We start from the raw sequence: 22,393 nt of genomic DNA on the forward strand, positions 1-22,393 counted from the left end.
AGAGCTGGGGAGAGGGACAGATGGAGATAGATAATCTTAAGCAGGCTTGAGGCTCAACGTGGAGCCTGATGCAGAACTTGATCCCATGACCCTGGGGTCACAACTTGAGCAGAAATCAAGAGTTGAATGCTAAACTATCTTCATAAATGAGATGGGAGATATTTTCATTTAATCTCTTCTCCATAAGAATTTATGCAAGATAGGAATTTCCTTGGATGTGATAAAACTCCCCTGTAAAACTGTCTGAAGCCAGTGGTTGTTTGATGGACAGACATGGTAAATTGTGAAAATCGGTCACAATCCTTTGCTCCTTACCAGACTGCTACCCTGTGCAATGGGAATTTGTAGTATTTCCCATCAAAATATGGAATCTATTTCCCATATCCTTGAGTCTGGCCTTAAAACTTGCTTTGGCCAATATAATGCAACAAAATACAACGTGCAAGTTTTCAGCCTTGGTTTCTTTTTTTTTTTATGAAATTTATTGTCAAATTGGTTTCTACACAACACCCAGTGCTCATCCCAAAAGGTGCCCTCCTCAATACCCATCACCCACCCTCTCCTCCCTCCCACCCACATCAACCCTTAGTTTGTTCTCAGTTCTCAACAGTCTCTTATGCTTTGGCTCTCTCCCACTCTAACCTCTTTTTTTTTTTTTTTCCTTCCCCTCCCCCATGGGTTCCTGTTAAGTTTCTCAGGATCCACATAAGAGTGAAACCATATGGTATCTGTCTTTCTCTGTATGGCTTATTTCACTCAGCATCACACTCTCCAGTTCCATCCACGTTGATACAAAAGGCCATATTTCATTTTTTCTCATTGCCACGTAGTATTCCATAGTGTATATAAACCACAATTTCTTTATCCATTCATCAGTTGATGGACATTTAGGCTCTTTCCATAATTTGGCTATTGTTGAGAGTGCTGCTATGAACATTGGGGTACAAGTGCCCCTATGCATCAGAACTCCTGTGTCCCTTGGATAAATTCCTAGCAGTGCTATTGCTGGGTCATAGGGTAGGTCTATTTTTAATTTTCTGAGGAACCTCCACACTGCTTTCCAGAGCGGCTGCACCAATTTGCATTCCCACCAACAGTGCAAGAGGGTTCCCGTTTCTCCACATCCTCTCCAGCATCTCTAGTCTCCTGATTTGTTCATTTTGGCCACTCTGACTGGCGTGAGGTGATACCTGAGTGTGGTTTTGATTTGTATTTCCCTGATAAGGAGCGACGCTGAACATCTTTTCATGTGCCTGTTGGCCATCCGGATGTCTTCTTTAGAGAAGTGTCTATTCATGTTTTCTGCCCATTTCTTCACTGGGTTATTTGCTTTTCGGGTGTGGAGTTTGGTGAGCTCTTTATAGATTTTGGATACTAGCCCTTTGTCCGATATGTCATTTGCAAATATCTTTTCCCATTCCGTTGGTTGCCTTTTAGTTTTGTTGCTTGTTTCCTTTGCTGTGCAGAAGCTTTTTATCTTCATAAGGTCCCAGTGATTCACTTTTGCTTTTAATTCCCTTGCCTTTGGGGATGTGTCGAGTAAGAGATTGCTACGGCTGAGGTCAGAGAGGTCTTTTCCTGCTTTCTCCTCTAAGGTTTTGATGGTTTCCTGTCTCACATTCAGGTCCTTTATCCATTTTGAGTTTATTTTTGTGAATGGTGTGAGAAAGTGGTCTAGTTTCAGCCTTCTGCATGTTGCTGTCCAGTTCTCCCAGCACCATTTGTTAAAGAGACTGTCTTTTTTCCATTGGATGTTCTTTCCTGCTTTGTCAAAGATGAGTTGGCCATATGTTTGTGGGTCTAGTTATGGGGTTTCTATTCTATTCCATTGGTCTATGTGTCTGTTTTTGTGCCAATACCATGCTGTCTTGATGATGACAGCTTTGTAGTAGAGGCTAAAGTCTGGGATTGTGATGCCTCCTGCTTTGGTCTTCTTCTTCAAAATTACTTTGGCTATTCGGGGCCTTTTGTGGTTCCATATGAATTTTAGGATTGCTTGTTCTAGTTTCGAGAAGAATGCTGGTGCAATTTTGATTGGGATTGCATTGAATGTGTAGATAGCTTTGGGTAGTATTGACATTTTGACAATATTTATTCTTCCAATCCATGAGCAGGGAATGTCTTTCCATTTCTTTAAATCTTCTTCAATTACCTTCATAAGCTTTCTATAGTTTTCAGCATACAGATCCTTTACATCTTTGGTTAGATTTATTCCTAGGTATTTTATGCTTCTTGGTGCAATTGTGAATGGGATCAGTTTCCTTATTTGTCTTTCTGTTGCTTCATTGTTAGTGTATAAGAATGCAACTGATTTCTGTACATTGATTTTGTATCCTGCAACTTTGCTGAATTCATGTATCAGTTCTAGCAGACTTTTGGTGGAGTCTGTCGGATTTTCCATGTATAATATCATGTCATCTGCAAAAAGCGAAAGCTTGACTTCATCTTTGCCAATTTGGGTGCCTTTGATTTCCTTTTGTTGTCTGATTGCTGATGCTAGAACTTCCAGCACTATGTTAAACAACAGTGGTGAGAGTGGGCATCCCTGTCGTGTTCCTGATCTCAGGGAAAAAGCTCTCAGTTTTTCCCCGTTGAGGATGATGTTAGCTGTGGGCTTTTCATAAATGGCTTTTATGATCTTTAAGTATGTTCCTTCTATCCCGACTTTCTCAAGGGTTTTTATTAAGAAAGGGTGCTAGATTTTGTCAAAGGCCTTTTCTGCATCGATTGACAGGATCATATTGTTCTTCTCTTTTTTTTTTGTTAATGTGATGTATCACGTTGATTGATTTGCGAATGTTGAACCAGCCCTGCATCCCAGGAATGAATCCCACTTGATCATGGTGAATAATTCTTTTTATATGCCGTTGAATTCGATTTGCTAGTATCTTATTGAGAATTTTGGCATCCATATTCATCAGGGATATTGGCCTGTAGTTCTCTTTTTTTACTGGGTCTCTGTCCGGTTTAGGAATCAAAGTAATACTGGCTTCATAGAATGAGTCTGGAAGTTTTCCTTCCCTGTCTATTTCTTGGAATAGCTTGAGAAGGATAGGTATTATCTCTGCTTTAAACGTCTGGTAGAACTCCCCTGGGAAGCCATCTGGTCCTGGACTCTTATTTGTTGGGAGATTTTTGATAACCGATTCCATTTCTTCGCTGGTTATGGGTCTGTTCAAGCTTTCTATTTCCTCCTGATTGAGTTTTGGAAGAGTGTGGGTGTTCAGGAATTTGTCCATTTCTTCCAGGTTGTCCAATTTGTTGGCATATAATTTTTCATAGTATTCCCTGATAATTGTTTGTATCTCTGAGGGATTGGTTGTAATCATTCCATTTTCATTCATGATTTTATCTATTTGGGTCATCTCCCTTTTCTTTTTGAGAAGCCTGGCTAGAGGTTTGTCAATTTTGTTTATTTTTTCAAAAAACCAACTCTTGGTTTCGTTGATCTGCTCTACAGTTTTTTTAGATTCTATATTGTTTATTTCTGCTCTGATCTTTATTATTTCTCTTCTTCTGCTGGGTTTAGGCTGCCTTTGCTGTTCTGCTTCTATTTCCTTTAGGTGTGCTGTTAGATTTTGTATTTGGGATTTTTCTTGTTTCTTGAGATAGGCCTGGATTGCAATGTATTTTCCTCTCAGGACTGCCTTCGCTGCGTCCCAAAGCGTTTGGATTGTTGTATTTTCATTTTCGTTTGTTTCCATATATTTTTTAATTTCTTCTCGAATTGCCTGGTTGACCCACTCATTCTTTAGTAGGGTGTTCTTTAACCTCCATGCTTTTGGAGGTTTTCCAGACTTTTTTCTGTGGTTGATTTCAAGCTTCATAGCATTGTGGTCTGAAAGTATGCATGGTATGATTTCAATTCTTGTAAACTTATGAAGGGCTGTTTTGTGACCCAGTATATGATCTATCTTGGAGAATGTTCCATGTGCACTCGAGAAGAAAGTATATTCTGTTGCTGTGGGATGCAGAGTTCTAAATATTATCTGTCAAGTCCATCTGATCCAATGTCTCATTCAGGGCCCTTGTTTCTTTATTGACCGTGTGTCTAGATGATCTATCCATTTCTGTAAGTGGGGTGTTAAAGTCCCCTGCAATTACCACATTCTTATCAATAAGGTTGCTTATGTTTATGAGTAATTGTTTTATATATTTGGGCGCTCCGGTATTCGGCGCATAGACATTTATAATTGTTAGCTCTTCCTGATGGATAGACCCTGTCACTATTATATAATGTCCTTCTTCATCTCTTGTTACAGCCTTTAATTTAAAGTCTAGTTTGTCTGATATAAGTATGGCTACTCCAGCTTTCTTTTGGCTTCCAGTAGCATGATAAATAGTTCTCCATCCCCTCACTCTCAATCTAAAGGTGTCCTCAGGTCTAAAATGAGTCTCTTGTAGACAGCAAATAGATGGGTCTTGTTTTTTTATCCATTCTGATACCCTATGTCTTTTGGTTGGCGCATTTAATCCATTTACATTCAGTGTTATTATAGAAAGATATGGGTTTAGAGTCATTGTGATGTCTGTATGTTTTATGTTTGTAGTGATGTCTCTGGTACTTTGTCTCACAGGGTCCCCCTTAGGATCTCTTGTAGGGCTGGCTTAGTGGTGACAAATTCCTTCAGTTTTTGTTTGTTTGGGAAGACCTTTATCTCTCCTTCTATTCTAAATGACAGACTTGCTGGATAAAGGATTCTCGGCTGCATATTTTTTCTGTCTAGCACACTGAAAATCTCGTGCCAATTCTTTCTGGCCTGCCAAGTTTCAAAAGAGAGATCAGTCACGAGTCTTATAGGTCTCCCTTTATATGTGAGGGCACGTTTACCCCTTGCTGCTTTCAGAATTTTCTCTTTATCCTTGTATTTTGCCAGTTTCACTATGATATGTTGTGCCGAAGATCGATTCAAGTTACGTCTGAAGGGAGTTCTCTGTGCCTCTGGATTTCAATGCCTTTTTCCTTTCCCACTTCAGGGAAGTTCTCAGCTATTATTTCTTCAAGTACCCCTTCAGCACCTTTCCCTCTCTCTTCCTCCTCTGGGATACCAATTATGCGTATATTATTTCTTTTTAGTGTATCACTTAGTTCTCTAATTTTCCCCTCATACTCCTGGATTTTTTTATCTCTCTTTTTCTCAGCTTCCTCTTTTTCCATAACTTTATCTTCTAGTTCACCTATTCTCCCCTCTGCCTCTTCAATCCGAGCCGTGGTGGTTTCCATTTTGTTATGCATTTCGTTTAAAGCGTTTTTCAGCTCCTCATGACTGTTCCTTAGTCCCTTGATCTCTGTAGCAAGAGATTCTCTTCAGCCTTGGTTTCAAAAGACCCTGCATATTTCTACTCCAGCTCTGGAAACCCTCATCAGCCGACTTATAAAGAAGATCAGGCTAGACTGCTGAGAATAAGAGATCACATGAAGGAGAGATGTGCCATCCCAGCTAAGTCCATTCCAGTATAGCCAGTCCCCAGAAAACCAGAAGCTGCTCAAACTGCATGAGTGAACCCTCAGAATACCAGAATCAGTCATCTCAGCCCAACCCAAAGCACCAATGCACAAAATTGTGAGCTAAATACTTGCTGTTTCAAGCCACTAAGCTTTGAATAAACTTGCTTTGCAATGAAAGCTAATACAGATTTTGTATCATGAATTCCTTAGACTACTTTATTGATTCTAAGACCGTTTCATTTCCAAAGTCCATTTTGATAATTTATAGTTTCAGGAAATTGCCCATTTTTCTCTAATTTTCCATTTTATTATATAAAATCAATGATTAATTACTGTTTTAGTATTTGCAGTATTTTGTTTTTTTAATGCTTTCTCTTTTTTCTTGCTCAAACTTCCAGATTTGTCTTTTCAAATAATCGAATTGTGTTTTTCCAGATCTTGTCTATTGTATCCTACTCCTTATTTTCATTGCTATTCTTATATGTTTGTTTTTTCATGTTTTCTTTCTTTTATTTATTTATATCCATTTGCTAACATCTCAAGTTGGATACTTTACTCATCGATTTTTCTGCCTTTTTGGCCTTTGTAGGATAGAACTAATTGGATAGTTTCTATTTTACTCTCTTACATATTTGGGGGGGGGGGCTTGCAAATTTTAAATACATCAAACTTTCTCTTTGTAGTTATTTTATAACTTATTTAAGAAATATTTTTCCTACATCAAGGCCATAAAGATATTTTTTCTATCCTGTCTTTTTAGGCTTTACTGGTTTACCTTTCAGATTTACATCTATAATCCCCCAGAATTGATTTTGCATGTAGTGGGAAATAGAGTCCAGGATTAGTATTTCCCCATAGGGATATTCAGTTGACCTAACACCCTGTAGTGAGAACACCATCCTTCCGGAGTATTCTGTAATGCTGCAATGTATATTTAAGTTACATATCAGGTGTATGCATCTTTAAAATTGTTTATTATGCCGTAACTTTGGGTGCCTTGAAGTTTGATCATGCCAGAGCATTCTACAGCTCCTTTTTCTTTCATTTGGCCTGTTTTTTTTTTTTTTTTTTTTTTTAGGCATTTCACTACCAACATTTATGAATCCCTTTTTTTCCCCTTCATTTTCACAGTTTTTGTTTAAAGTTACATAGAAGATTACTTTATTCTTGCATCTTCTCAGTTGTTTCTACCTCACATTTGCCCTTTTCCTTTCCTACGTTCAAGGATCTTTTTGCGGTCTTCATCCAGTTTTAGTCTACTGATAGACCTTGCTAGGGTAGATGCCCACGTGGACACTGTGCCACCTGCCTTCTCTTGCTGTATTCATTCAATGGAGATGACATATTTCTCCCTGTAAACCTGGACTACTTTGCCAGTTTGCTGACCTTTATAGTGTCCTCACACAACCTGTGTTTCATCATCCTTTTAGGGTGGGCATGAATCAAATGTTGTACTTCTGTCTCAGTTCTTTGGAAGGAAAGGAAGACCATCTTTGTGGGAATTTGGGAATGTGCATTGAAATGCCTTTTATGGTCCTTGCTCCGGTCAGAAGTCAGGAAGGGACTAAACTTCCTTTTGGCCACTGGTGCTCCAGCAATGGCCATAAAATCAAAAAATAAATCTTTATTTTGTATTGTTTCAATATAAACAATATACATCGGGATTGGAGTTTTATGAATCCAATATAGTACTCAGACTTTTACCCAGTAAGTGTAAATCACTTAATTTGTTAGTAAATATTATGCACTGGAATTATATCTAGTTTATATTAAAACTTTTTTCTCTTCTTGCCTTATTCTGGGTTGAACTTTATTTGGTAAAGCTTATTTATTTAATTTGAGAGAGAGAGAGAGAGAGAGAGAGAGAGAGAGAGAGAGAGGGAAAATACACGAAAGGGGCAGAGAGAGAGGGAAAGAGAATCCCAAGCAGGCTCTCCCACTGCCAGTAGGGGTAGAATTCACAAACCATGACATCATGACCTGAGCCAAAACCAATGGTTGCTTGCTTTACCAACTGAGCCACCCAGGTGCCTCAGGGTTCATAGAACTTTTTACAAATATCTCTTTCTCAAATACTTAAATGTGAGGGCACCTGGGTGGCCCAGTTGGTTAAGCATCGGACTTCAGCTCAGGTCATGATCTCACAGGCCATGAGTTCGAACCCTGTGCCTGTTAGGTTCTGTGCTGACAGTTCAAAGCCTAGAGAGCTTCAGATTCTGTGTGTGTGTATGTCTCTCTCCCCACCCCCCCCCCCCCCCACAGTCTCTCTGTGTCTCTGAAAGAAAGAATAAACCTTAAAAAAAAATTTTAAATCTGGAAGCAATATTTTTATTTTGGTGTTGGTGAATTTTTAACATGTGAACTTAATTTAATATAGTTAGCCAATTTCTCTATTCATTTCCTAAATACAGGCTTTATAGTACTTTAAAATCAGATAGCCCCACCATTTTGTCTTGTAATATTTTTAATTTTATTTTTTCCAAAATTGGGCATTATTATTTAATCAAGTAATGATTAAGGTTTGTGTATACTCCCCATTTGTTCACCAATTCCCCCTTGTATTTTGTATGTCTTTTCTTTTGCAAAGTTTCTTTAACGAGCACCTGTTGGTCACAAAACAGTTTTATTTATCTATAAGTTCTTATCTCATGCTCATTCTCAAATGAGAATTAAGCTGGATATATGCTACTACATTTGGGAGTGATTTTCTTTGAAAACTTTGAAAAAAATTCTTTCTATTATCACTGTCTTCTGCTGTTACTGATTAAAAGCCAGCTGTTCCATCTGTTATTCTTCGGTGGAAGATTTACCTTTTAGGAGCTATTGTTAGTATCTTTTCTGTGTCTTTGGGAGGGTTCTACTATTCCAGGATTATGTCTAAGTGTGGCTATCTTGCTTGTGTAATAGATTAAAATGGTCCAAACTTCTTCCCTTCCTCACATCCATATCCTTGCAACGATATACAGAATAGTCCTTCAAGAGATGGACTATGAGTTTGGCTCTTGGTTATGACTTGCTCTGGGCAATAAAATATTAGCCACTGTGTAAGGCAAGCTGAGCCTTGAAACGTACTAATAAGCTCAGGCTTGCTGTCTTCTTACACTTGGACTCTTAAGACTGTCATGTGGATAAGCCCCTAGACCACTAGAGAATGAGAGACCATATGGAGAAGAACTGAGGTACACTAGTCAACAGCCAGCCTACAACCAGAGATGTCAAAAGGCCATCTTAGATCATCCTGCCCCCTGCTGATCTGCCAAATGACCACAGACATGTGAGAGCCCAATAGATAATAGCATAGCCAGGCCAGACCAGAAAAATCATCTAATCACACAAAGAATTGTTATGTAGCGGCGTCTGGGTGGCTTAGCTAGTTAAGCATCAGACTTTGGCTAGTAATCTCTAATGAGATTATGAGATGAGACTTTGGCCTGTGAGTTCAAGCCCTGCGTAGGGCTCTGTGCTGACAGCTCAGAGCCTGGAGCCTGCTTCAGATTCTGTGTCTCCCTCTCTCTCTGCCCCTCCCCTGCTCATATTCTGTCTCTCTCTCTCTCTCAAAAATAAAAAATAAAATAAGAATTGTGATCTAAAGAAAAAACTCAGAAGCTTAAAAAATAGCTCAGTTTCTTGATAGACAACAATAGCTAATATATACTTTGATTACATTATAGTTGCTATAATCAGAATTAGTGTTTTATCAATTTTAGGGAATTCTTAGCCATCATACTTCTAATGAAGCCCATAACCCCTTCTGTTATCTTCTGGATTTTTCAAATATATATGTATGAATATAAACACACTAAACACATATGTAACATTTTTTTTCTATATTTCTTCTCTACATTTTAAGCTTTTTTCTATTTCCCTCTCTTTAGCTTCCCACTATTAAGGTAATTACTTTGACAATATTTTCTACACTACAAATGCTCTCCCCACCTGTGTCTAATTTACTGTTTAGTGGGTTGAGGTTTTTTCTTTTACTTCAATACCTGTACTTTTCTTTTCTGGAACTTCTTTTTGGTTCAGATCTCCCTCATCATATTTATACTCTCTAGTCATCACAATTGGTTATTTTGTTGCATTAAACATTTTAAAACAGCAGGATTTTCAAAATTTCTTGTAATTTCAATTTCTGCAGCCCTTTGAGGGCTAATTCAAAGTTTGTTACTCCTTCTAACTCTCACTCATAAGGACTTAAAATTCTATTTGCATGATCTTAATCTGTGAGAATCCTGTGAGGTCTGCATAGAAGGAAAACTTCTCCAAAGATAATTTGTATTTTCTTCATCCAGAATCCCAAGGTTCCCAATCCAGGAATGCTTTAAGACAGTTTCTTGAACTTCATGGGCAAGATAAATCCAAATTTCCAGGCTGCATGATAGCAGGACTATGGTTTCAAATTCTCATTACAGAACTGTGTGAAACTGAGGTGGAGAAAGACTAGTTACTGGATTGCTTCCTGTGGCTAAGTAGTAGACGCTTCTGTCCACCCTTGGCTAGAAATGTAGTCTTCTAAATTGTGGCTTGGTTTTAGAAGTTTCTGCTCCATCTTCCAATATTGCAGGAGATCTAGGACATTCTTCCCATCCTGCACAGACTGTTGAAATTTAAAGCTCTAACTGGGACTTCCACGCATCGTTGTAGCATTGCAAAATAGTATGGCCACTTTGGAAAATGCAATGGCATTTTCTTATCAAGTTAAACATACGCTTCATAAACAGCCTAGCAATCCCAATGATACATACCCGGAAGAAAACTTGTGTTCATACAAACACCTATGTGCAAGCATTTTTAGTGGCTTTATACGTAAATGGCCAAAACTCATAACTTGAATGTCTAGTAATTGAGGAATGGATACACAAACTGTAGTACACCCATACTACAGAATTAGAGTACCATAAAAAAGAATCATTGATGCATATAACATGGGTGAACCTCAACATACATATATATATATGATTTCATATATAGAATATTCTGGGAAAGGCAAAACCATAGGGCCAGACAATAGATCAGTGGTTACTAGCCATTCAGGATTAGAAGAGATGAATCAAAAGTGTTACAAGGGAATTTGGGGAGGTTATGGTATTGTCCTTTATCTTGACTATGATGGTGGGTATGTGACTCTATCAATTTTCTAAAACTCAAAACTGCACATTGGAAGGAATGACTTATGCTTTATGTAAATTATACCTTCAATTTTAAAGGAAAAGAAAATCCCAGGACCAAATGGGTTCATGGATGAATTCTACCAAACACTTAAGTATAATTTAACACCAATCCTTCTCGAACTCTTCCAAATTTGAGTCTTCCCCAAATTCACCAACTAATTTAAGAGGACCAGCATTATCCTATACCAAAATCAGGGAAGAATACTACAAGAAAACTACAGGCCAATAACCCTGATGAATATAGATATAAAAATATATTAACAAGCTGAATTCATGACACATTAAAGAATCATACATCATGATCAAGTAGATTTATCCCTAGAATGCAAAAACTGGTTTAACATATGCTAATCAATAAATGTGACTCACCCTAATAGAATGAGATTTAAAAACCCATATCATCTCATAGATGCAGAAAAAGATTTGACAAAATACAACCTCCCTTCATAATAAAAAGACTCAGAAAATTGAGCATAGAATATTCCACCAAAAAACTTTTAGCACTAATCAATGAAGTCAGTAAAGCTGCAGGTTACAAAATCAACATACAAAAATCAGTTGCATTTCCATACACTAACAATGAAATATCTGAAAAATAAAAGAATCTTATTCACAACAGCATCAACAACAGTGTAATACTTAGGAAATTAACCAGAAGGTGAAAAATCTGTACACTGAAAACTATCAGACTTTGATTAAAAAAAAGAAAAAAAAATTGAAGTAGACACAAATGTAAAGATATCCATATTCATGAATTGGAAGAATATTGTTTAAATATCCATACTACCATAACCCTTTTACAGACTCAGTGCAATCCCTATCAAAATCTGACTGGCACTTTCAAACAAAAAAGAAAAAAATTGTTTCAAACCACAAAAGACCTAAGAGCCAAAGCAATCAATCCTAAGAAAGAAGAACAAAGCTAAATGCATCACATTTCCTGATTTCAAACTACATTAGACCCTTTATCAATGCAGGGGTTAGTAACTTCTGACTCCCCCAATACTTAACTACTAATAGCCTACCGTTGGCTATAGTCCTACCAATAACATAAACAACACATATTTTGTAAGCTTTATGTATTATATACTGTGTTCCTACAATAAAGCTAAAGAAAAATGGTAAAATCCTGAGAGAAAATAGACTTACAGTACTGTACTGCATTTATTGAAAAACATCCCTATGTAAGTAGGCACGTATAGTTCAAACCCCTTCTGTTCAAGAGTCAAATGTAGACTACAAAGGTCTAGTAATCAAAGAAGTATGATACTGGCAAAAAAAAAAAAAAAAGAAAGAAAAGAAAAAACCATAGACCAAAGGAACAGAATCAAGAGCTCAACAATAAACTGCTGCACATATAATCAACTACTCCTTGACAAATAAGGAAAGAATGGTCTCTTCAACAAATGGTTTTGGGAAAACTGGATAACTGCATTGAGAACAAATTGGATTCCTGTATTACCACTCACAAAAAAATTAAAACAGATTAAAGACTTAAACACAAGATCTGAAACCATAAAACTCCTAGAAGAAAACAGGGGAAAAGCTCCTTGGCATTGGTCTTGACAATTATTTTTTGGATAGGACACCAAAAGCATAAGCTATGAAAGCAAAAATTAATAAGTGGATCTACAAACAAAAAGCTTCTACACAGCAAAGGAAACAATCAACAAAATTAAAAGGCATCCTATGGGATGGGAGTAAACATTTGCAAATCAGCAATCTGATAAGAAGTTAATAACCAAAACATATTTAAAAACTCATATGACACAACAGCAAAAAACAAATAAAAGCTGATTATAAAAGGGCAGAGGAACTCAATGGTCATCTTTCCAAAGATGTGCAAATGGTCAATACGTACATGAGGTGCTCAACAACACTAATCATCTGGGAATGCATATCAAAACCCCAATGAAATATCACTTCACACATATTAAAATGGCTATCATCAGAAAGACAAAAAATAACAAGTGTGAATAAAAAGGAACCCTTGTACACCGTGGAAATATAAACTAGTATAGCTATGGAAATTCCTCAAAAAGTTAAAAATAAAACAACCATACCATCCAGCAATCCCACATCTGGGTGTATTATTGAGTATATAGCCAAAAGAAATCAAAGCACTTCCTCAAAGAGGTATTTTCACCCCTATATTCATTGCCACAATACTCACAACAGATAAAACATAAAAAAATTTAAGTATATGTCAACAGATGAATGGCTAAAAAAGTTGTGGTACATATACAATAGAATATATTCAGCCACGAGGGAAAAAAAGTCCTGCCATTGTCAACATTTCCGAATTGACTCGGAGGGCATTATGCAAAATGAAATAAGACAGAGACAAACAAATACTGCATGATACCACTTATACGTACAATCCAAAAAACATAAATTCAGAGACAGTGGAATGCTGGTTGCCACGGGCTGGGGGAAATGGGGAGATGCTAGTCTAAGTATACAAACTTCCAGATATAACACACATAATCAAAGTCTGGGGATCTAATGTACAACATGGTCATTCTAGTACCTAATCCTGTATTATGTAATTGAATTTTGCTAAGAGAGTAGGTCTTAAATGATCTCATGACAAGAAATGATAATTATGTAAGATGAGGGAGGTGTTGGTTAATACTGCTGATAATCATTTTGCAACATACAAGTCTATCAAATCTAAAAGTTATACATCTTAAAGTTACAAAGTGTTATAGGTCAAGTATATCTCACTCAAATGGGAATAACAGAAAAGACATTTTCAAATTCTTGGTACTGGCAGACATCCCTCCCTCTGGTTTTCACTTTTCTCCACATATTTGGCCTCTAAGAATTTCCTTTCTTATAAGTGCAATGATGGGTCTTCAAAGATTTTTGTTCCATTTTATCCAACATTTATAGGCATTCTGAAGCAGAATTTTTTAAAATATCTATTCTACCGCAATGCCAGAAGCAAAAGTCTGCCACTCTATTGAAGAACAAGACTTTCTTAAAATTTCATGAAGTTTTTAACTTCTTCATTTTATCAATGTATCCTGTTTCTATAAAGTATAATAACACAGTTATTGTATTACTCTCTTTATAGATAAGAAAAGCAGAAGCTCAGTGTCCATGCACCCCAAGATTCTGAGAATGGAAGCCAATTTGAAGATTATCCTGTCTCCCAGAATTAGGTCAGTCAGAAACATGTGGAGGATGATTTACACTATGCATCATCCTATGCAATCTTGAACAAATCACTCAACTCTGCCTAGTTTCAAAGCACCTACTTCATAGAATTGTTCTGACAATTATTCGTGTCAAGCACACAGAAAACTACATGGCAGAAGTAGAAAGAAGTGCTTACTTTGAATAAGCCATGCTTTTGATTGCGTTGACCAAGCCATACATTGCTTCCTGGGGGAAGGTTGGTTTCAGGAGGGTCTATCACACGTTCATAAATCCTGTAGAGGCAAAAAACACAGTTACTAGTGAAGAGGCTCAAAGCAGAACCAAAGGGTATGTATGTTGTTTGAAGCCCTCACGGCATTAGCTGCTGGTATGGAGAGATAGAAGCAGTATGTGGCACATTTCAGATTATGGGTAACATGAATGTAGGGATCTACTTCCTGACAACACTTGGACACGTTAACTGGACCTCTGTTGGCTTTCTATTGTCACTCTTTGGGCAGGGAAAGGAGGAAGAAAACATTTTTAACTGTCTACTTTGAGTAATAAACCTTACACATGCTCTGTGAGTAAAGTGGTCTGATCCACATTTGCAGGTGAGAAAGCTGAGGTTCAGAGAACATAAATGGGTCAACCAAGTTAAGACAGGGAGTAGTAAAGTTGGGATGAGGATCTCCCTCTTCCTGGCTGTAAAGCCCAGGTACACCCCTTTGCACTCTACTCCTCCCTGACTTTGGTTTATCTAGCTGCTCCTCACTTCTACATTCCTCTTAACAGAAGAGTAGTAGTTGCCCACATGACAATATCCTTAGTGCACAAAATCATACAACCAATATTGATTTATTGAGCACTTTTTTTTTAATGTTTATTTTTGAGAGAGTGTGTGCGTAAGCGGAGGAGGGGCAGAGAAAAGCCCAAAGTCGGCTCCACACTGACAGCAGTGAGCCTGATGTGGGGCTAGAACTCACAAACCACAAGATCATGGCCTGAGCTGAAGTCAGACACTCAACCGACTGAGCCACCCAGGCACCTCTTTTGAGTACTTTTTTTGATACAAGCTCCACACAAGGCAACGAGAGATAAAATAAGCCAGACCTACAAAATCCTGCCCTCAAGGAGCAAGAAAAGAAAGTTCTGTACATGAAAACAAAACCTTCCTAAGATATATGAAGACAAATAACTTGGAGGAAGCAACAGCCCCAGGATCTTGGAAGGTACCCACAGAACCTAGTGAACAATGGCATGGTCTCAATTGTTCTGCCCTACTCACAAATCCTGAGATTTCTGCTCTCTTTAGAAATAGTCTCTGCAACCACCAGCTGATCACAGGCCTCCACCTCACCTCTACCAAGTGCCTCTCAACACTGTCTCTGCTGAGAAGGGGAAGGAAGAGTTTGCCTAAGAATTCGACTTATCCTTAGATGCTCAGAAGGTTCTGGATGGGGTGCCATAGAGACCGTAGACGAATTTCAATTCCTCCTGATGGTCTATCCTTCCTTGCCCTCTTCAGTACATGCTCAGAGCAGTTGCGCGAGGAGCCAGCTCCAGGTACTTCCAGAGTAAGGAAGTTCTGACAACTCATCAGGTCTCCGTGCTGGAAGGGAGCTGACTGTCCTCTGCCAAAGAGTGGCACATTCCTCCACTGGTTCTCAAAAGGCAAGAACTGAGAGACCATCCAGTTGAGTCAAGGCCAATGAATGAGTGTGACAGTTGGGAGTCGGGAGCAGTCACACTGCAGCCTTGGAACTTCGCTGTACTGTCCATCACTCTCTTATTCTCCACTAGAAATGTGCTATTTCCTAATAATACATGGAAGGTATTCAATGGAGAAAACTCTAAATATATCAGCTCCATCTCAACTAATTATCTTTCCATTATAAATGGATGCTCAAACATAAGCAAGGAACAATTCTCCCTTAAAAAGGCAGGGTGTGTTTTCTCCACAGGAATGCAACCTTTTTCACATGTTAGAATGAACAATTTTAGATGAAACAACCTGTCAAAACTGCTTTAACCGAAGAAGCTGTTATATATCCTCCCTTAAAAAAGGATTCTTTTTCTAATATTCACAAAAAACTAGGAGCAAGCCAAATTTACAACAAAAGAGAAATGCGTAAATTACAGTAGATCAGCCTGATGTAATTTACTATGGTCATTAAGAGTGACAAATATGCAGGTTGTGAAATATGGGAAAGTATATACAAAATAATTTCCAGTGGAGGAAAGTGGCATGCAAAATTATTTACGAACTATGGAGAGAACAATGCAAAAATTATGTTCCCTGTGGGTGAAGTTCAGAAGAAACCAGAAAGAAATGGAAATCTCTGTATTTAGGTAAAGAGTCAGAAGCATAATTTTCTGTAAGGGTGCTTCACTAACACAATGAAAAACACTGTCAAACTATTTATCTGAACCTTTCATTGTGAAACATTTGTATCTGTTGGAGGAAGAGCTTTCAGTTTAATGCTTTCTTTTTGATTTTCGATACGCCAAAAGGTGAGCTCCAATGAGCAGACGAGGCCCGTAATCACTGGTTTAGTAAGTGCATGAAGGAAGGAAGGATCAAAAAATCAACTTCCATCATGCCTTATCTTCGCAAGCATAATCGCTCCTTCTGCCCTAGAAATACTGGGCCTCAGACGCTTGCTTTCTCAACCATCAGCCCAAAGCAAGGCAGGGACCCTGATGCCTGTATCAAAGGTGTGTGCTGATTTCCAGTGTCACATAGCCCCCATCAGGATCCTCTCCTGATGCCAAGGAAAGTCTGCTGGCTGCTTTCCCACCAGCCTGGACAATTCACTCCAAATGGCAGACCTCACTGGCGAATTCCATGTAGCAGACAGAAACAACGAACTGGATTCAGACATAGCAAAATGAAGAGAGTTAACAGTGTTAAAAAAATAAAAATAAAAATAAAAATACATACCCACACAGGGGACCCTTATGTGGAAAAGCAGACAAACCCAATTTAAGGGACATTCTGTAAAATAACTGCCTGTCCTCTTTCAAATGCCCATGTCATGGAAAGTAAAGACGGAGGAACATTTGCCAATTAAAAGAGACCAATGGGACATAAAAAATAAATATGAGACAGAATCCTGGCATGGAGCTGAGAGCAGAAAAAAATAAATCCTATGCCCAAGACTAGTAGGAACTTGGTGATACTGGAACTGTAGATTATATAACAGTATTGTATTGATGTTCAATTTCCTGATTTTGAGGCTTGATCATGTATCTTTAAGTGTCTTGTTCTTCACTAATATCCACTGAAGTATTTAAGGGTAGAGTCATGATCTTTGCAACTTCCTCTCAAAGGATTCAAAAGAATGATGTGCTTAAGTACAGACATATGTAAACACATTATGTAGAGAGAGAAAAAACAATCTGGGCAAAGAGTGTATGATTTTTTTGTGCCATTCTTAATAGTTTCTTTTACTATTAAAATTATTTTAAAATATGGGGCGCCTGAGTGGCTCAGTTGGTTAAGCGTCCGACTTCGGCTCAGGCCATGATCTCATGGTTCGTGAGTTCGAGCCCCACATTGGGCTCTGGGCTGACAGCTCAGAGCCTGGAACCCGCTTCAGATTCTGTGTCTCCCTCTGTCTGTCTCTCCGCTGCTTGCACTGTGTCTCTCGCATTGTCTCAAAAACAAACAAACATTTAAAAAAATTTTTTAAGTTATTTTAAAATAGTTTCGAGACTACAGCAAAAAAGCCAAAGGGTCTGTAATGTATACAAACTAAGAATACACACATTTAAAACAATTTTATAGCTATTAGCCAAAGACACATACAAATTTAAAGCCCCACATAAGGTATGTGGTAGTGTTTTCCTAAAGGAAAGGCAAAGGGAGGAAAAAGTGAACGAGTGAAAGATGAATGACTGAATGAAGCAAAAGTATTGTGCAGACTACTGCTTTGATAACACATCATAAACTAAGAAATAAAATGATCACATCCCTATCTATTCCTCTTTTACAAAAGGAATTATGCCACCAACATGTCAAATATAATCAGAATCTTCACAGAAGGGCTGACCCCAGGGGTAGGGTTTAGGTGGGCTGGCTCATGCAGATAGGGCACAGTGATCTGTGATCTGTCACTTAAATCTAGGATCACCCAATTAAAATGAAAAGTCAAAGCTAACAGAGTGAACTCCTTGGTTTCCAATGTTGTCAGGAAATGCAAACTTGATATTCTAGTATTTTGTTTAATGAGGTTTCCTTCACATCATATCAGATTGTCTATCATCTGTGTGACACCGTGTTGGCTACGGGAACCCACACGGCAAAATTAATGTGGCCAAGTCCTTGTCCTCGGGTCAAATGCCTGAGCCAGGAAGACAGCATGCATGCACACACCTTATTCAGTGAAGTGCAATGATCTATGAAAGCAGAAAGAAAAACAGATTGCTGTCTGCCATAGTCAGAAAACACTTTCAAAGGCGGAAACACGGGAGCTCAGGTTTGAACGGAAAACAAAGTGGAGCTAACACACAGACAGAAAAAGCCAGCACTTCTACAGGCACTTAACGTGTACCCGACTTCTTTTCCCCTACAAATTCATTCAAAGAACATTCATTTCTGTTTAACCTTTTTAAAGTTGTACAGCCAAGTAACAGCTTATTTAGATGCTAAAATGTAGATTAAAAACAATTTTTGGACCAAGTGTATTTTCTACGATATCCTAAAATTTCAGTATTTTCATTTAGTTTTAAAATATTCATTAGCTTCTTTTAAATGCTTTCAAGCCATAAATCAAACTTTTCTCTATTACTCTAAATTCTAAGCAAACATCCTACAAGCTTTTACATTCTTCCAAAATAGGTAATTCTCTGACATTTACACAAGTTTGACTTCTGTTGAAAGTTCATCATAAATTCATGTAAGACTGGAAAACGATTCAGCAAAGAGAGGTAGATAATTTGCCAAGTTATTACAGTGTGTGTGGATACACAACCACTAAACCAATACCAACAAAAAATACACTTCCTTTTTTTAGGAGTAAAACATGACAGGCTACTATTCCTAACACTTTTGCTTAGTCCAGTACTAGGCACATTCCTAGACCATTTGGCACCTGAACTGGTTTTAGTCAATCTATAGGAAAGGTTTCTGGGAAAATGAAAATAGCAGCAATGAGCAGGGGCCCGGACTCTAAATTCTTATTTCAGACTGTCCTCATGCATCCTTATCAAAATATGTACCCTGGAATATTACTCAGCCATCAAAAAGAAATCTTGCCATTTTCAATAATGTGGATGAAGCGAGAATGTATTATGCCAAGCGACATAAGTCAATCAGAGAAAGACAAATACCATATGATTTGACTCATATGGGCAATTTAAGAATTAAAACAGATGAACATATGGGAAGCGGGGGGAGAGGAAAGAGGAAACAAACCACAGGAGACTCTTAACTACAGAGAACCAACAGAGCTGGACGGAAGTAGGTGGGAGATGGGCTAGAAAGGAGATGGGTATTAAGGGCACTTGTGATGAGCAACGGATGTTGCATTTAAGTGATTTATCACTGAATTCTGCTCTTGAAACCAATATTGCACTATATGTCAACTAAAATTTAAAATATAGATAGATAGCAAGAAAGCAAGCAAGCAAGCAAGAATCTTTATCCTGACTGCCCTATATGTTAGTTCTTTACCAATCTCTGAGACTTTCCCCACCTGGATGACCCATGTGGCCCTACACTCCAGCACTTCAACATAGGACCACGTACCTCACACTACTCACTGGAGTCTCTAGGATTTTGGTCCTGGCTGAGCCTGCTTTCTCAGACCTCCCTGCCAAGGAAGAAGGAATTGGTCTTTGCTGGTACCTCTAGGCCCAGCACTTTCACCCTCAAGTGGCACCTGCACTTCCTAACTGCTAAAACCGCTAAACATCTGCTGCGTGTGCAGAAATAAAACCCCCAACACAACATTCTTGCAACTGCTCAGTGGTCTCCTTCACATGGACCTTCCCTGACCATCCTGTATAAAGTAGCTACTAACTGCTCATCACTTAGCTTATTCTCTTATCAAAGCAAGTACGTCTCCAAAATTATCTTAGCTCTTTGCTGAATGACTGTCTCCTGCTACCAGAAGCAAGAAAATCTTGGAAGCAGGGACCTTATCAGTCTTACTTAAGTCAGTATACCTAGTATCTGGAAGAGGGATAGTCAAAGTAAGTGCTTACTCCATCTATTTATTTATTGAATAAATGAATTCTCCCTATCTTCAGAATAGGAGGGCTATAGTTATACAAGTGCTATAGTAATACAGCCCAGAGTTCATGATGAGCAATGAATGCATGAAACTAAGTAATATAGACTGAAAACTCCAGTGGTCAAATGACATCTTTCTGCAGATAATATAGTTACTGGAAACAAGTGAAACATGATGACCCTTTTCAAGGGTCTTCCTCCACCAATCCCCAGTTCATGAGATCTACACAAGGCAGCCAAAAGAGCAAGATGAACCCCTCTCAGCTTTTCATCCACAAAAAAGATTGGGATAGCAAGTTTGAACCATAGGGCAGATCACTAACTAACAGGAAAGCCAGACAGAAGAGTAGGAGAAATAGTAATGTGAAAAGTAATTAGGTCAAGCACAGTCCTTTTAATAAGCACATGATTTACTGCTTAAATCGACTGCATTATAATCGGTTCAAATTAGTTCATGTTCCCATAGGCTATCCGACACAAATAATGTATTTACTCTGCAATCATCTAAAATCTACCCTCCTTTATGGCTAAAGAAAACCCAATTCCCATTTAGTCATGTTTGTAGGCCCTGCACTCAAATGAGATCCTGCCTCTTAAGCTATATGTGGAGAATTATGGGAATTTTGCATGCCATTAGTACATTTTGGTATTTTAACATGTATCTAATTTCTAATACAATACCATGCAAAATTAAACATCCAGTCAAACATAAAAACTGCTTGAGAGGAATGAACAATGCAAAGAGTAACTGACACTCCTTGTCAAAGTCACTCACTGAATCAAGGGCTCACATCAGAAATTTTCTTCACAAGGTACAACCTCTCTTTATTCATGACTTTGGTTAAGAATGCCCTCCCTTCCCTAGCAAGTGTCCCATCCACTTAAAAGATCAGTCAATATTCTATGAAGAACTCGATTTTCTGTTAACAGATAAAACCCTCAGAGTTCTATAGAAAGCAATGCAGTGGTTCAACAATACTACTTATGAAGGAATATTGAATTTCTATTTACCTGGATGAAGAAAGACCTCTGAAGGGACACCAGGGTACCTTTCCCAATTATATACAAGAATTCATTTCCAATGTAAACCATGTGAATCGACATGTATTATGCCACTGTTTAATAAGATAATATGAAGCCCAAATGGCATGCTAAATGAAGCAGTTTATCTTGGGCTTTGCCTTGAATTCAAGAACGTTCACACTCTTCCTCAAGAGGAAAGTTGCAATGACCTTCCCTTGCTAGACAGAGCCTCATCCTCCCCTGCCTCTTAGCTGGCACTAGTGAATACCAAGGCACTTTTTGGAGAAAGTTCCCTTTAGAGAAAACAAGGCAATTCCCATGCTGTTCCCCTCCTCACTAAAAGGTGGGGAATGACCTTGCACAGGAGGCTAAGTCCCTCTTTGGTCTTACGGTAAGAAGGGCATAATACCTTTCTTTCCAGTCTTTACATCATAGGGCAAATGTGAGAACAGATTTCTTCATGTGGACTGGGGGAAAAAAAAGGGCATCTATACTATCATTAGCAGTATTCTTGGCCCTGACAATTGCTGAGCATTCATGGAAATCTACAAAATACTTCCTCAAAACTTACCTTGACAGGAGTGTCTGCCAACTACATACATTGGTGAGCTACTTGTTGAATTTCCATGTCAGGTTGTCTGGCTGTTAATTATGTGCTAATATGGAATACGTATCACACAGGGATTTGTACCAAAAACAACAACAACAACAAAAACCATGAAATGAAAGGAATGCCCCAAAAGAGGAGCTCTGCAGTCTCCTCCTACCCAACTGTTTAGCAAAAACAGCTGACAACAAATGACTAGATTAAAAAATACACCTCTGGCATTATACAGGAGAAAACAGGCTAGACAGGGAGATGGATTATAGAAATGGATAGAGTATGCCCCCAACATGTAAGAACTGAGTTCCGAGCTAAATCCATACAGAGCTCAGGAGCAAGGACAGTACCAGGGCTCAGCAGGTTTCCGAACTGTTCCTTGCCAGCTGACCGCAGAGTAAATACAAATGCAAACGAAAAAGAGGCAGCCAAGTTGAAATCTGGAAGGAGATACCTTTGTTGTGGTAAATCAGGAAGGCAGCAGTTCAAATTAAATTAACAAATACTTCTGGGAGACTTTGCCAGAAAAGGTCTCTCCAGACAGAGGAGAGGTCTTCCCAGAGACAACCAAGTCCTCAGGTGACCTGCTTCATCCACTTAGAAAACATGTATCAAATTCATCCCTTTTCTGGGTTATTATCCAAAATATATGAAGAATGTCTACAACTCAAAAACAAAACAATAACGCAGTAACGAGATGGGTGGCAGACATGAATAGACATATTTTCAAAGAAAACACAGAGATGCCAAACAGACACCTGAAAAGA

General features: G+C 38.3%; 1 protein-coding gene across 2 annotated transcripts in view; it reads right to left on the bottom strand.

The window, feature by feature from the left end:
* Positions 1-22,393, bottom strand: part of NELL1 (neural EGFL like 1) — a 901,918-nt gene that overhangs the window by 716,240 nt on the left and 163,285 nt on the right. For both annotated transcript variants that reach the window (XM_040495621.1, XM_040495620.1), the window contains exon 5: positions 13,961-14,057. In XM_040495621.1, the coding sequence (XP_040351555.1) occupies positions 13,961-14,057 (97 nt within the window). The remainder of the gene's footprint in view (positions 1-13,960; positions 14,058-22,393) is intronic.

This window comes from Herpailurus yagouaroundi, unplaced genomic scaffold (assembly GCF_014898765.1).
Source record: "Herpailurus yagouaroundi ecotype Mexico unplaced genomic scaffold, PumYag 187, whole genome shotgun sequence".
NCBI lineage: Eukaryota > Metazoa > Chordata > Mammalia > Carnivora > Felidae > Herpailurus > Herpailurus yagouaroundi.